The 14,922-nt window shown below is 39.1% G+C and overlaps 1 protein-coding gene across 1 annotated transcript; it reads right to left on the reverse strand.

Moving 5' to 3' along the window:
• Nucleotides 1–6,643: 6,643 nt before the first annotated feature.
• LOC104427796 (xyloglucan endotransglucosylase/hydrolase protein 2) lies at nucleotides 6,644–9,047 on the reverse strand. Its single transcript, XM_010040831.3, has 6 exons — nucleotides 8,873–9,047; nucleotides 8,602–8,702; nucleotides 8,233–8,423; nucleotides 7,785–7,973; nucleotides 6,909–7,059; nucleotides 6,644–6,694 (listed from the first exon to the last, which is right to left on the reverse strand). The coding sequence occupies exons 1-6, from the start codon at nucleotides 9,045–9,047 to the stop codon at nucleotides 6,644–6,646; spliced, it is 858 nt and encodes a 285-aa protein (XP_010039133.3).
• Nucleotides 9,048–14,922: the final 5,875 nt, after the last annotated feature.

Consider the following 14,922-nt stretch of genomic DNA (forward strand, 5'->3'; position numbering starts at 1 on the left):
TATCTACTCCTATCCGTGCAATAGTCGTATACTTGGTCCTGGCATTTTGGTATTGCGCTATCTGAGCTGCGTTTAGGGACTGAATTTGTGCCCATGCATCACCGTGAGTGTAGTCACACTTCCATGGATTCGAAGGGTTGGACATGACGCACCCGTCGATGTCGAAGCCTTGGTATTGGGCTGTGAACGAAGCCTTGGACCAATTGATCTTCCCAGCCCAACCCTTGGCCGCCCATATCGTTTCCACTTGCATCCCTTGTGTTGGGTAGCTCGCTCGGTGCCCCAAGTTTTTGAACACTCTGATCGGTATGTTGTCCACGAAGAACCTACCATGATAACACGTATCAATATGGATTCGTGACGCCGCGTTTCGACAAAAGAATCGCGGATCGAGAGCTTAAGATCTTTAGTTCACACTCTGATGACATAATGACAATACATTCGTAGCATTGAATCTTTTATGGTGTCAACTTATGTTTATGTTCATTAACAAACTCATATGAAAGATAGGAATATGTCTTTATCTACTTATGTTTGACCAATACCAAATATATGTTTCTCATTTTGAACAAACATGTAGAGAAAAGAGAGACTTACACTACTTGATATTGATTCCAAAGGATCGTATATGAATGGAAATAGGTAGATGGATCAAACCAAAGATGAAATTTTTGCTCCCTGACCCCAACTCCTTTTGTGTATATGTTTGCATTCAATTCATAAGGTGGATCAAACCAATGAACTCGAAATCAATCTCATCGTGTAGGCCTCCCTTTGAAGTTAGCTACAAGCAAATTCGAAAGTATGACTCATCAAAATCCCCAGAAGAAAAAAGAAAAAAAGAAAAGATAATGGTAATAATTGTTGCGATGGGGCGAGCGATCGAACAAAATATAGACGGAAGAAGAAAAATAAATCGGACACCGGATTTACGTGGTTCAGTCGTAAAGACCTACGTCCACGGGGAGAGCAGCAGCGAATTTCACTAAAGATCAAGCGATACAAGGAGATTACACACTCAAGTCACTCAAACACTCTTTCGGTGTTTCCCAAGCCCCAATTACACCCAATAACACACACAGTGTTTAGCCCCGAAATTCCTCAAGAAATAATCTCTCAATCTCACGAAGGAATTACACACAAATCTTACCACAAGATTTAATTGGCTTTAACACTAAACCTTCTTGGATGTAATTCACGACAAAGAAAATCCCTCCCAAGCACTCAACAACGAGGCGGTGCTTCAAGACCAATTCTTCACGATCAACGGTGGAACACCAAGCACTCACGTGGCGCTTCAAAACAACTTGTGATCCACAACTATCACCCATGGCCTTAAGTCTATATATAAGTAAAACCCTTATTCTTTTGCCAACTTCTCATAGGATTTTGTTTCCTATCCAAAATATATCTTTGTATATTTTAAACAAAATCCAAGTCCTAGTCAAAGTTGGACTTTCCTATTTTAGCGGCCAAACTCTCCAACGCAGATTCAAATTCAGGAATTTGATCTTCGGATCTTCTTTGCTCGATTTCGAACATCCACAACATATCCAATTCGGAATATTCGTAATTTTGCATTTGGCTTAAACTCGAGACATATTTTAACAATAATAAATGAGTGTAGCTCGACTCTTATGGCCATGTTGCGGCTAGATAATGTGTGTAGTAGATGTATTCAAGAAGCCTATGATGAAAAGAAAAACCTCACTCACATAGAAGGTGGTAACAACTCCTGGTGATTTACTTGCTGGAAGTTTAATCTTCATGTTAAACAATCCAGATAGAAGATGTGATTTAGATTCAAAGCCAGACCCTGTAAATTTTGAGCTTGAGTGATAAATACAACTTAAAGGCATTGCCCTAAAAAAGATAATGAAAAAGAAATTAGATTAGCAAGATCATGATGAGACACAACTAAAATGAAACAAATCACTAAACAGCGTGATCACCTGAACTATGATCCAATTCAAGATGGACATCAGTGTCGCCATTAAGGCTGGAAAAATGATCGTTTCCCCGAGCGACTTTGTAGTTCTGAGAGAAGGGAACTTGTCCTCTTCCACTTGCAAATAACATGTTCAACATCACAAACCTAGGAAGCCCGAAAGCAGATAAGATTCCATGGATCCTCTTTCGAACTCGAGTTTCACTAAGTCCTGCATTTATTTTCACCAACTCATCAATTGGGCACTTTATGAAGAAATATATTCAAAGCCTCAGACATGCCCGAGCTGCTTGCGGTGTGTAGATGCACTGATGTCACGTACGAGAACATGGAAGAAGCATTATGAAGGTGATAGACTTAATATAGCTTTTAACGAATGCCTCGTGGATGGCGTTTTACTTCAGGAGACAGTAGAATCTTGCATTTCGGTTTACTCCCCAATGGCGTGTAAACCTACTTTGCATTCATTTGGTCATTGTACTTGCCATCAACTTAAAATGCGATCTGTACGCATCTATCGTAATCACGAAAGAGCAGCAGAAACTGCTTTTTACCGGCATGCAACGGTCACGAGATCTAAGGAAAACATCGTGCTAACTAGGGTGAGCATAATTTAAAAGTAGAACCAAGAACCGGAGAATTGGGATGGTGGGTCCAGTTCAATTCCCAATTCTATAGAGGGATGGGCAGGTTCTTAGTTCCACTTTTTAAGGAATAGCCGGTTCCCAGTTCCTAGAACTGGAACTGAAACCAAGAACTAGAGCTGGAACTAAAAACCAAAACCGAGAACCAAAACTGGAATAGGAATCAGAACCCAAGAACCACGAATCAGGACCCCGAACCCTAAAATAGCCAAATCTTTAATTTGGCTTTGTTCTTCCCCTTTGTCCTTCTCATTTATATCTATCGTCAATAGAAGGGAACCTTTTCTCGTTCATCCCTGCTAACAAGTGTAGCTTGTTTTTATTTCAAGAGCCTTGTTTTGCTAGGTGAAGAAACAAGACCCCAATGAGGTATGCAGGTTCTGCGTTTCGTAGTGCATAGCCATTGCAAAAGGCTAGTTAAGCAATGTTGTGCTTTTGAGGATCATCATCGTTTGTGTACTTACTACATGCATGTGTCACGAGCCGATTGATTAGGATCGTGAGCATGCGGCAACTTAAACTCTTTTGGATGCTTGGATTGTCAGGGCGCCTAAGCGAAGCCTTTGCCTGGATCAATCACTCAGTCGCTTGCTCACCCGGATCGTAGAGGGAGAGTTTCTTAGAGAGAGAAGTTCCGGAAGAGAGAAATGAGTCTTTGATTACTGAATGGTTGGATGGATACAAATGAGGGGGAGGACATCCCTTCTTCTACTTGAGGTTCTCAGATTACAATCATTGATCGAGATTTCATTTGGCGTACCGCCCAGCCTACTAGACTCTAATGGTAAAAGAGTTCTAGACTCGGCGCAATTACCGTATCGCCTGCCCTTTGAACATTCCGAAAGCTCTCTTATGGGAAATTTTAGCGATCTCAAGAGGTCTTCCTAAAAAATGCACGGGTCCTTAGTTCCAGTTTTTGTTTTTTTCCTTTATTTGTTTCCATAGGGTTTGCTCCGTGTTGATTCGGATGTGAATGCGAGTATATAATTTAATGACCGAAACATCTTGCTCCTTCCAGATTCTGTCACCCTTAATTTCTTGAGAGAAAATTACAATGTGTTCTCACCTGTAATGCTCTAATGCTTTGTATTTTCTTTGTTGGATCTGGTGCCATTGTAAGATGCAATTTAGTTTGAATGATTCAATTTTCAAGTGATTATATATAATAACGGTGCATTGAAAATTGTAAAATTTCCTTGATACTATTCGACAAGTGCATATGATACTGTTCTTAGGCAATCAATAATAAAATCATTATTCATTTTTATTGCTGCGTTTATTTTTGTTTTGCCTAACTAAAAAAAAAAAAAGAAAAAAGAAAAAAGAAGGAACTTATTTGATCCTGGAATCGACCCTAGAATCGTAATGGGGTAAGTTCTAGATTTCAGATTTTGATAATTAAGTTTTAGGTTCTAGATTCTAGATGGACCCTATAAAGAACTTGAAACCGCTTACCTCTAATACAATCTTTCTAATCGAAATGGTAAAATAAAAATTAGTTGGAAATGGAGCCTATCCGGATGAATTTACAGTGATAAAATAAGCCTCAAATGAAGGATATCACAAGATTGGAAATAAGTACTACTATTTTTGCACATGATTACACGCAATATATAGACGACCCAAGATGAGTAATTGATTAAGTCCATTCTCAGTCTTTGAAAAGCAAGATCCGATCTTTACCAAAATACTATGAAATCCACAATAAGAGTTTTATGGTAATATATCTCATCTAGTTATTGGACTACTTTTTTTGGCCTAGGACCAAACCCTAGTCTTATATCCTTTAATAAAATGTGATCCAATCTAATGTCCTATCAACAAAGAAAGTAAATCTCTTGGTAACCTATTTAATAATAGAATGCCATTTACATCATAGGATTCAAATACCGAATTTGCTAACCAATCTGCATATGAATTTTTTTCTAAATAGTATCTACAATTCTTGCTCTATTGGAATTATTCAACACTTTCCCAATCTAAGTAATTGATTAAATCCATTCTCAATCATTAGAAAGCTAGATCAGATCAATCCCAAGGTACAATGAAATCCTCAATAAAGAGTTCCATGTTAATCTTTCTCATCTTGTTATTGGAGGGAAAATTACAAAAAAAGTCATAAGCCTTGCACTTGTATCAATTGAGTGCTAAACTTTTTAATTATGTTAATTGAGTGTTAAAGCTTTTGCGTTCTGCCAATTGATTCTATTCGATCAATCGTAGCTGAAAATTGCAAATGTGAATGTAGACATCTCACATGACATGATTGGTCTTGACATGGAGATTTTTAAATAAATATTTTAATATTTTTTTGAATTTATTATTATTATTTTCTTCTTTTCTTATTTTTTGAGCTTAGGACTAGTGAGGATTGCTTGCTATAGGCAAGGCCACGACACCTTGCTTGGGGCGATGAGGGATTGGGTGAGGGTCGTGACGCCCTCATTGACCAAAGGAAGGGCCCACAACAACCTCGCTTGGGGTTGGCAAGGGCATAGCGACCCTAGTTAGGAGTCGATGAGGGTTGCAACACCCTCACCAAGTGCTGGGAAGGGTTTTCCAATTCTCGCCTATGGTTAATAAGGGTCATTGCACCTAAGTTAAAAAAAAAAAGTTAAAAAACAAAGTTAAAAAATTGAAATTATTTAAAAAATTGAAAAATTAAGTTTAAAGAAAGAAAAAAAAAAAATTAAAAAGTATTAAAAATTAGTTCGCTGGCCTTAAGTTCAAAAAAAGTAAAGAAAAGAAAAAAATAAAAAAAATAAAAAAGTATTAAAAATTAGTAAAAAAGGGTCGCTGGCCTTAAGTTCCAAAAAAGTAAAGAAAAGAAAAATAAAAAAAATAAAAAGTATTAAAAATTAGTAAAAAGAAAAGTTCCAAAAAAAAAAGTAAAAAAAATAAAAAATAAAATAAAAAGTTCTTAAAAATTCAAAAAAATAAAAATACTTTTTAAAAATATCAACATTAATTTCGGATGTGCCATGTTGGATGGCTAACGTCCATGTGAGCGATTACCGAACAAAAGTAGTCAAATAAACTAAATTAGCAAAATGTATAAAGGTTTAGGATTCAATTAAAATGTTAATGACCAATTGGTATAAATGTGATATGTTTGTGACTTTTTTGGTTGTTCTCCCAGTTATTGGACTGCTTAATGCACCTCTTCATAGACTATGTCAAGGCCGACGAGTGATGTAACGATTGAAATTTAAAGACTGGGCAAGAGAATCTCATTGGAGAATTTTTGCTTCAACTTCTAGGACATCCATGTACGTAGATATTGAAACGTCGACATGCAAAATCTTAGAATCATTAAACGTCCAAATTAAATGAAATCATATCTTACTAGGAAAAATATGAATTCATATGTAAGATCAGATGTCCACATTATTATTCTTACATCATATTCTTTCACATTAAAAGCAAAGAATTTTGAGCATATGGATAGCGAGGCAGACATCATATGGATTATCATCTTTCCACTCTTATAAAGCTTACTTTTTCTCATTACACAGAACCCTACCACCAAATCAAACAAAGACATAAATTCTTCGTATGCTCTCTCAAAGGCATAAAGTGGATCACTTAATGTAGACGTCGGCAATTTTTTTATTTATCTGAATTATCAACTACATAAAGATTAATCTAAATGTTCTGGCTATGTATATTTATTGGCCAAAAGGTGCTGACTTAAATCTAATGGGCTATACATCAAATAGAATAAAATTAAAATTTCATTGCTAGATTCAGTTTTAACGAATTTTAATTTGCTTGATGACCCGTTTTAAAGATTTTTAGCTTATAAATTGAAGACTTACGAATGTCTCGGAGATGTAATTGGTTAAGTTTTTAATAAATTAGAAAAGAAGAAATCATTATCGACATAAAATTTCTTGGATATGCGTGCGTCGCATGAGGGTAAAGCAAACCACCAAGTGAGGTCTGAGAGCTTTGATGCAGCTGAGAACCAAGGAATAAGCCTATGTCTGAGAGCTCGACAGATGATGCTTACCGTACCCTCGAAATGTTTCGAGAGAAATACAAGAGTCAGTTACTTGGATGATTCTGTGAGCTGGTAGGGTGTTACTGGATCTATCTGAACCTGTAACGCATCAAAGCTATAACTTCAACTCCACAATCATCAATAGGGAGGGGCCAAGACTTAAGCTTAGTATCTTGTTGAGTCTCTCCGCTCGCTTGCCTTCCCTGTCTTTCAGCCTGCGTGTGCAAGATTTGCTCCCTGTATGGTAGTTTATGACCTTCACCATGGTAGATCTAACTGATTAGTAGAAGACGCCATGAGCGGTGTAGCTTACCTGTGACTTGATCCACTCGTTCTTACCGTACCTTATTGGCAACGCAGTGGAAGTAACTACTTCCAATGTTGCTAACATCATCCGTGTTGCTTGATCGGACAAGCTACGTGATTTTCTTGGCCGAGAAGCGCAGTTGCTTATATAAAACCCCCTAGGAGATAACAGGATATGTGGCAGAACGTGTACTACCAGTGCATTATTATGAGAAGCCACTCTGCGATCGTTTGTTGCACGATGTGAGAATACCGATCACCTGTTAAGTGAGAGATCTTTCGGTGATTAAACTATATTGACATGCCGGGGTAACGAATTCATTTGCTCATTAAAGCACTTGCTTGTTTGAAGAGACAGCAACCGGCATTTCGTACGGTCTCTTCTCGTTTTATTTTTGGATGGGTGGGGGAATGGACTGGCCGAAAATTATTTCGCCAGCACTTGTTACTTATTCTTTTACAGAAGCCGTGATGAAGTCTCTAAGGGGAGGATCAAACGGCATCGTCGTGTCAATAGCCACAACAGACTAAATTCAATTTAGAACTGACCATGCGAGTAGGATAAAAAACAAAGATGACTGCATCATTTTTAATCTACAAACTCCTGAAAATGATAGCAATGAGTCTCTGGCGGAGCTCCTGGAATACTATAGATCAGCAAATGGCTTATGGAATTACTTGAATTCCTATCGGTGATTAGCATTCAGGAAAAGGGCGAGGATATCTAGTCCTATCCTTACAATAGTCGTAAATCAAGTACTTGCGCCTCACATTATGGTATTGCATCATTTCACGTGCGCTGAGGGTTCGATTTCTAGTCCACGGTGTAGAAAAGTGATCGCTGTAGCATCCTCCATAGCCCCCCATTGGATTCGGATGGTACCGCAAGGCGCACCCGTCAATGTCGAAGTCTTGAAAATGGGCTGTGAACGGGGCGTTGGACCAGTCGATCTTCCCGGCCCAGTCCTGGGCATTCCAGATGCTCGCTGCCACCTTCATTGCTTGTGTCGGGTAGGTCCCTTTGGCCCCCAAGTTCTCGAACACTCTGATTGGTATTTTATCCACAAAAAACCTACCATAATCATGGCGGAATAGATTTGTGACAATGCGTTTCTACAAAAAAATTATGTATCAAGAGCTTAAGATCTTCGGTTCCCACTCGGACGGCGTAATGACAATACATTCACAGCATTAACATCCATCTTCAGCTATGTCTGTATTCATTGACACATTCACATAGAGATAAGGATATATGTCTTTAGCAACTTAGATTTATCATATAGATTTTTCTCATTTCAAACAGAGATGTAAAGAAAGAGAGAGAGACTTACACTACTCGATATAGGTTCCAAACAAGCTTATAGGAATGGAAATCGGTAGTCGGATCAAACCAAAGATGAAAGTTTTGCTCCCGGCCTCCAACTCCTTTTGTGTATACGTTTGTACTCAATGTGTAAGGTGGTCCGTTGCTACCAATGAACTCAAAGTCAACTTCATCGTGTAGGCTTTCCTTTGAAGTTAGCTACAAGTGAAATTCAAAAGTGTTACTCGTCAAAATCCAACAAAAGAACAAAGAAAAAAGAGAGATAATGATAATAGTAAGAAACAGGTGTGGCCCCCCAATGGGCATCTTATGGCTAGATAATGTGCACTGTTGATGTAGTCAAGGAGCACATGATGAAAAGAAAAACCTCACTCACATAGAAGGCGGTAAGAACTCCTGGGGATTTCTGTTCTGGAATTTTGATCCTCATGTTAAATAATCCAGATTGATAATATGATATAGATTCAAATCCAGCTCCTGAAAAGAGTGAGCTTGAACAATAAATACAACTTAAAGACGTTTGGATAATCTTATATGGCTCCCCAAATCGGAAAAAGAAAAAAAGAAAAAAAATTAGATAAGTATGTTCTACCATAAAATAATGAGACATAACTAAAATTAGACAAAGCAGTAAGCAGCATGATTACCTGAACTTTGATCCAACGTCAGTTGGACTTCAGTGTCATTGTAAAGACTGGAGAAATGAGAGTTTCCCCAAGTGACGTTGTAGTACCGATAGAATCTAATTCCTTGTATTCCACTTGCAAGTAACATATTCACCATCAGAAAACCGAGGAGGCCCGAAAGCAGAAAAGATTCCATGAAAACTTTTTTAAACTCGATTTCCACTAAGCCCTATGTTTTATTTTCACTAACCAATCCCCCGGACACTTTATAGAGGAATATGTTCAAAGCCTGCGACATGCAAGAAGTTAGCGCAGCTTGTAAATGTACCGATGTAACATACAAGAACATGTAACGCGATTTAAGAAGCATTATCAAGGTCATGCAATGCAATTTAAGAAGCATTGTAAAGGTTATATATTAAATAATGCCTCTAACGAATGCCTTGTGAATGGCGTTATTCTTCAGGGGATTTTAATATCTTGCACTTCAGTTTACTCTCCAGGCGTTGCATGTAAACATACTTCGTATTCATTTGGTCATTATGGTTTGAGGACACCAAAATAAACGGATTCACCAAGTAAGTTTGTTTTAGTCCAATTATTGATTAATTTAAACTTTTATTTTAATCCACTTTCTCTAAATCTTGACATTAAAGAAAAAGTATCATATTTAGGGAGTAATTTTGACTGTTTAATTTTTTTTGGTAAGGATTGACTGTTTAATTTGAATCAATGGTATAATCAATTAAAGTTATTGATAAGAAATATCACAAAAACAAATGTCGGTTCCAAATAGCACGGGAACAACGTTGAAATGACTAAGGTTAGCAATATTCAACATAATCTTTTGGGAAAATTCATAACAAGAGTTTGAAATGCTCTTATTTTCTCAAATAAGGGTTTAAAGTGAACATTATTTCAAATAAATGTCTAAAGTGACCATATTAGTCTCACAGAAAGGACTTGAAGTGATTATAATTGTTTTAAATAAGGGTCTAGCCTCGTTGGCTGACAAAATATTCTGGCCGATCAGGCATATTTTTGTCCAAACACAAGTTAAATTTAAATTAAATTTGATTAAAAATAAAAATAAAAACTTAAAAAAAATGAAAACATCAATAGGAGGGAGCACCTTGACGGTGAAGGTGGACACTTGGGTGAGGGTCAACAACCCCTACCAAAAGTACGAGAGGGCAGAGGGCCGCCGCCCTCTCCTAGATTTGGGTGAGGGTCTCTTGCCCTCGCCACAGCGTGGATGAGGGTCTTTGGCTCTCGCCTCTGATCAACAAGGGTCACCAGCCCTTATTTAAGTGTCAACAACCCCGTCGGTCTTTGCCATCGCCCCATCGATGATGTAACGGCGACTACAAGTTGTGTTTTCCTTCTTCTTTTTTAAAGTGTTTTTTTTTTATGAAAAAGAAAAAAAAAAAAAAAAAGGAAAAAAATAAAAATTTTAAAAGACAAAATTGCCCTTCACAGCTAATGAGTTCGAGCCCTTTTTTGAGATGAGGGTTTAGCCTCACCGATTGACAAAATATTTTGGCCGATCATGCATATTTTTGTTCAAACATAAGTTAAATTTAAATTTAATTTGATTAAAAAAAACTTCAAAAAATGATAACATCAACAGGAGGGAGCACTTTCCTGCCTAGGGCAATGGTGAAGGTCAACACTTGGGTGAGGGCCGACGACCCTCGCCAAAAGCGGGAGAGGACGATGACCCTTTCCTAAATTTGGGTGAGGGCCTTTTGCCCTCACTGCAACCTAGATGAAGGTCTCTGGCCCTCGCATAAGCTCGATGAACCTCGCCCAATGCCTTTGGACCTTGCCCCAGGTCTAGGGCCACTAGGCGAGGATTGCTGGCCTAGGCCATGATAAGAGTAGGCAACCCTCGCCTAGATCTAGTAGAGGATTGCCGCATTCTCCCAATCTATCAACTCTTGCCTTTGATCAACGAGGGTTGCCGGGCCTTGTCTAAGCGTTAGCAACCCCGTTGTTGGTCTTTGCCACTGCCTCACTGGTGATGTAATAGCAACTACATGTTGTGTTTTCCTTTTTTAAAAGTTTTTTTATGAAAAGAAAATACAAAAAAATAAAGTAAAAAGGAAAAATTAAAAATTTTAAAAGACAACATTGCCCTTCACAACCAATGAGTTCGAGTCATTTTTTGAGACTGATATGAGCACTTTAGGCTTTTACTTAAAACAATATATATTTCAAATCTTTATTTAAAAAAATGAGAGCACTTCAGACTTTTATTTAGATTAATATCTACTTCAGATCCTTATTTGAAAAAATGAAAACACTTCAGGCTTTTATTCGAAATTTTCCCAAAAACAAATGACGAATACAATTCGTGCTCATCATTTCTCCTCTTTCCCCACCTTTCAAATTGGGGAAAATTACCAAAAAGTCCTAAACCTATTGCAATTGTGCCAATTCAGTCCTAAACTTTTTTTGGCCAATTTAGTCCTAAACCTTTTACGGTTGTGTCAATTCAGTTCATCCGGCCAAAATTGGCCGGCCGGCGTTGACGTGGACGGCGAACGCCGATGTGGTATTTTTAAATATTTTTTTATTTTTTTCGAATTTTTAATATTTTTTGGAATTTTTAATTCTTTTTTTTTTTTTTTTTTTCCATCATCTTCTTCACCTCTTTGGCCGGCGCCGGCGAGGCGAGGGCGGTGAGGTCAGCCTCGCCGGCCAATGGCGAGGCTCGCCCCCATCGGCGAAGGCAGGGTCGGCGAGGTGAGGCCCCGCCGGATCTGGCGAGGTCGGCCTCGCCGACCGGCGCGGGTGAGGCCTCGCCAGATCTGGCGGCTCGGCCCTCGCCAAGGTTGGGGGCGGAGGGGGGAGGCGATCGACCGGGCGGGGAGAGGGAATCGGGGGGAGGCGAAGCCGAGGTGAGGAGACGACCGGACGCCCGATCTGAGGGCCGGTCCGAGGGACGTCGAAGCTCGCTGCATCGCTCGGTTGCAAGCGGACGCCGCCATTGACGCCGAGGTTCGGTTGACGGAATCTAAGAGCTTCGCGACGGTCGGAATCAAGCCGAGCCGTTCGTTCCGGTGGGGCGAATGGGGGAATTCGGCGGAGGGACTCGTCTTCTTCGTAGCGGCGCGCGCGGGCGTCCGGTCGTCTCCTCAACTCGGCTCCGCCTCCCCGATTCCCTCTCCCGCCCGGTCGACCGCCTCCCTCGCTCCGCCGCTTCTTCTCTTCCAGGTCTCTCTCTCCCTCCCCGTCTTCGCCCCAGCCTTGGCGAGGGCCGAGCTCGCCGGATCTAGCGGGCCTCGCCCTCGCCGGCCCTTGCCTCCGGCTCGGTGCAGGGGGCCTCGCCTCGCCATTGGCCGGTGAGGCGACCTCGCCGGCCCTCACCTCCGGCCGGCGCCGGGGGCCGGGAGGTGAAGAAGATGATGGGAAAAAAGAAAAGAAAAAAAAGAATTAAAAAATTCCAAAAAAATATTAAAAATTCGAAAAAGATAAAAAAATTAAAAATGCCACGTCGGCGCCAGCCGGCCAATTTTGGCCGGATGGACTAAATTGACACAATTGTAAAAGGTTTAGGATTAAATTGGTTAAAAAAAAAAAGTTTAGGACTAAATTGACACAATTGCAATAGGTTTAGGACTTTTTTGGTAATTCTCCCTTTCAAATTGTTATCAAATCTATCCCAAAACTAGCAAAAAAAAAAAAAAAAAAAAATCAATTTAATTACCTTCGGCCATTTTCACCCTAAAATATTTATAGCACTACAATTTAGACTATCTTTGTAGAAGACCCAGATTTTCCAACTTCCCCTTCATAACAAAAGTTGTCATTATATTTTGAAAATAGCCCGATAAATATTCTCCTTTCAATTAAAAATAACACTAGATAAGCTGTCTTTCTTTAAAGGTGAAATCAAAATTTGAGAAGGAATCTAACGGATTATTTGAAATAAATTTAAAGGAAGGTTAAGAATAAAATCGAGAACTCATAGAACGATGAAATTCCAAGACTAGTTACAAGAAGATCGCACCTCTCATTTGGCAAATCTCAATTTTTTTTAACTCTCCATAAAAGACAGATCACGGGCCAAGGACACCACTTCCAAGAGTTAGCACATCACATCCTGACCAAAATGAAAAATATTTGCCATCGGCACAATCATGCTTGATTTTTTGCCGACCACAACAGTCCTACTCGTGCCAAGATACAAAGTAGCACAATTCGCTCAACAAAGTGAGCAAACTGACAATAGACAGAAATATGTTCAAGAGTCCAAAAATACATGTAGAATTATACAAGCTCCACACATCCTGCAGGAAGGCGCAATTTCTTTGCGAGGCCTTCAAAACAGTTGGTTTTTGTTCTGAAGTTCAACATCAGCGAACTTATGCATAGCTCAATGAACACTTGAACCGTACCACAAGCAACTTGTCCACTACACCATCTCATTCAAAGAGCGAGCATGTAAAAGACGGCAAAAAAATCCAAACCATCCACTCCACGCGTCCCCACAAGCATATTCCCGAGCATCCTTGCAGATATAATTTTAAAGGTAGAAACTATAGCCAACTTCCTCAGCAAATGATGATACTAGAATACGAGTTTTGGAGAGAATGAGTTGCGAACTCATGGCCAAGTAACTCTCCATTTCAGTGCACAAGCAATATAAAACTAGTTTGTCAGGTAAATTTTATATCAACCGGAGATTCAATATAAAGAGCATCCCGAAGGAGAGCTTCTACAGACTTTACCAAGCCAATTGAACGTGGAAAGGAATAATCTGCCGTGATGTTACAGAATATATGCATTCAGTTTCTCATCTCACAAGGTGCAAGCTAAGATAAAGAACAAACAGTCAGACTCGGTCTCTACTCAATAAGTCAAAAGTGCCATCGACATGTGCCTCCATATGAACAAGCGAAGTAACTAAACTTAAGTCTTAGAAACAGGACTCAATTGTAGTTATATACAGTGAAGTTCACAGAACAAGATGAGTCCGACATCATCAAATTGGCACCCAATATCATTTATACCAAAAGTACCCCCAGAAGATGCAAAAGTAAAAGCCCCAAATGATCCAGCAAAGCAACAACTAGACTTAGCCTTGGACACGACTCCATTCTAGTAATTGTAGTTTCATCTAGTGAAGTTCACGAACGAGTGAGAGCATGAAATCATCAAAGATAGACTTGAACTGGCACCCAAAATGAACCATTTACAGTAAAAATACCCCCGAGAGAAGCAAAAAAGTAAAAGCATGCTAAGTCGAGTCATTCCCCTAAAAGTTAATAAAAATGGGCATACACTTCAAACAAACCAGGTTGATTCTTCATTGATGGAGCATTGTGATTAGAATTAGAATGTGACACCTCAAAGCCATCAAAAATGGTGATGACAAGGACATCCTTTCACCCGAAGGACACAGCCTCAATCCACCAAAATCCAACTCTCAAAAGTCCCCGTGTCAATATTGCTCTTCTACTACTCATGGCTAGAATGAAAACTTGAAAAAGATTGGAAAATAGGCGTGAGCAACCATAGTTCAATAAGCCGTGCATATCTTCTAAGTGGATTGAGCACCCACTATGCACATTCATAAAACCAAACTACAACTCTTTTAAGCTAGATCTAGAATGTAACAAACATACACTAAAAAAGTAAGTTACATATACTTCGATAAAACTATATTTATAGCAAAAATATTCATTTCACAATAATATCAAAACAAACATCAACGGTCAAATCCATAATCCACATGCCAATAATCTATTCCATTTGTTAATTTCTTGCCACACATCAATGGTATATTCCATTGATCCATCTCCTATAAAACCACATGTCGATAGTCAATTTCAGCGACTAATCTCAAATCACATGTTGATGGTCTATTCCATTGATTAAACTCAAATCAAATGTCAATGATCCATTCCATTGACCAAACTCGTATTACATATTAATGATCCACTGCATTGATCAATTTGTTGCTCAATATCAAACCATGGTCATGATATAATGTTTGGTGACAAGACGGCCAAAATTCCCTCATTGGCAAAGTCTTCACCTATTATTAGTCGGTCACTCGGCCC

Source organism: Eucalyptus grandis, chromosome 11 (assembly GCF_016545825.1).
Source record: "Eucalyptus grandis isolate ANBG69807.140 chromosome 11, ASM1654582v1, whole genome shotgun sequence".
NCBI classification, from domain to species: domain Eukaryota; kingdom Viridiplantae; phylum Streptophyta; class Magnoliopsida; order Myrtales; family Myrtaceae; genus Eucalyptus; species Eucalyptus grandis.

Bases quoted from the DNA above. Each gene is read 5' to 3' on its own strand.
- LOC104427796 (XM_010040831.3), bottom strand. From the start codon at position 9,047: ATGGAATCTTTTCTGCTTTCGGGCCTCCTCGGTTTTCTGATGGTGAAT. The intron at 8,424-8,601 runs GTGAGTGAGGTT...TTTCACTTGTAG, and splicing joins GAGTTCTTACCGCCTTCTAT to CTAACTTCAAAGGAAAGCCT. The intron at 7,060-7,784 runs GTACCATCCGAA...GTTATCTCCTAG, and splicing joins ATTGACGGGTGCGCCTTGCG to GGGGTTTTATATAAGCAACT.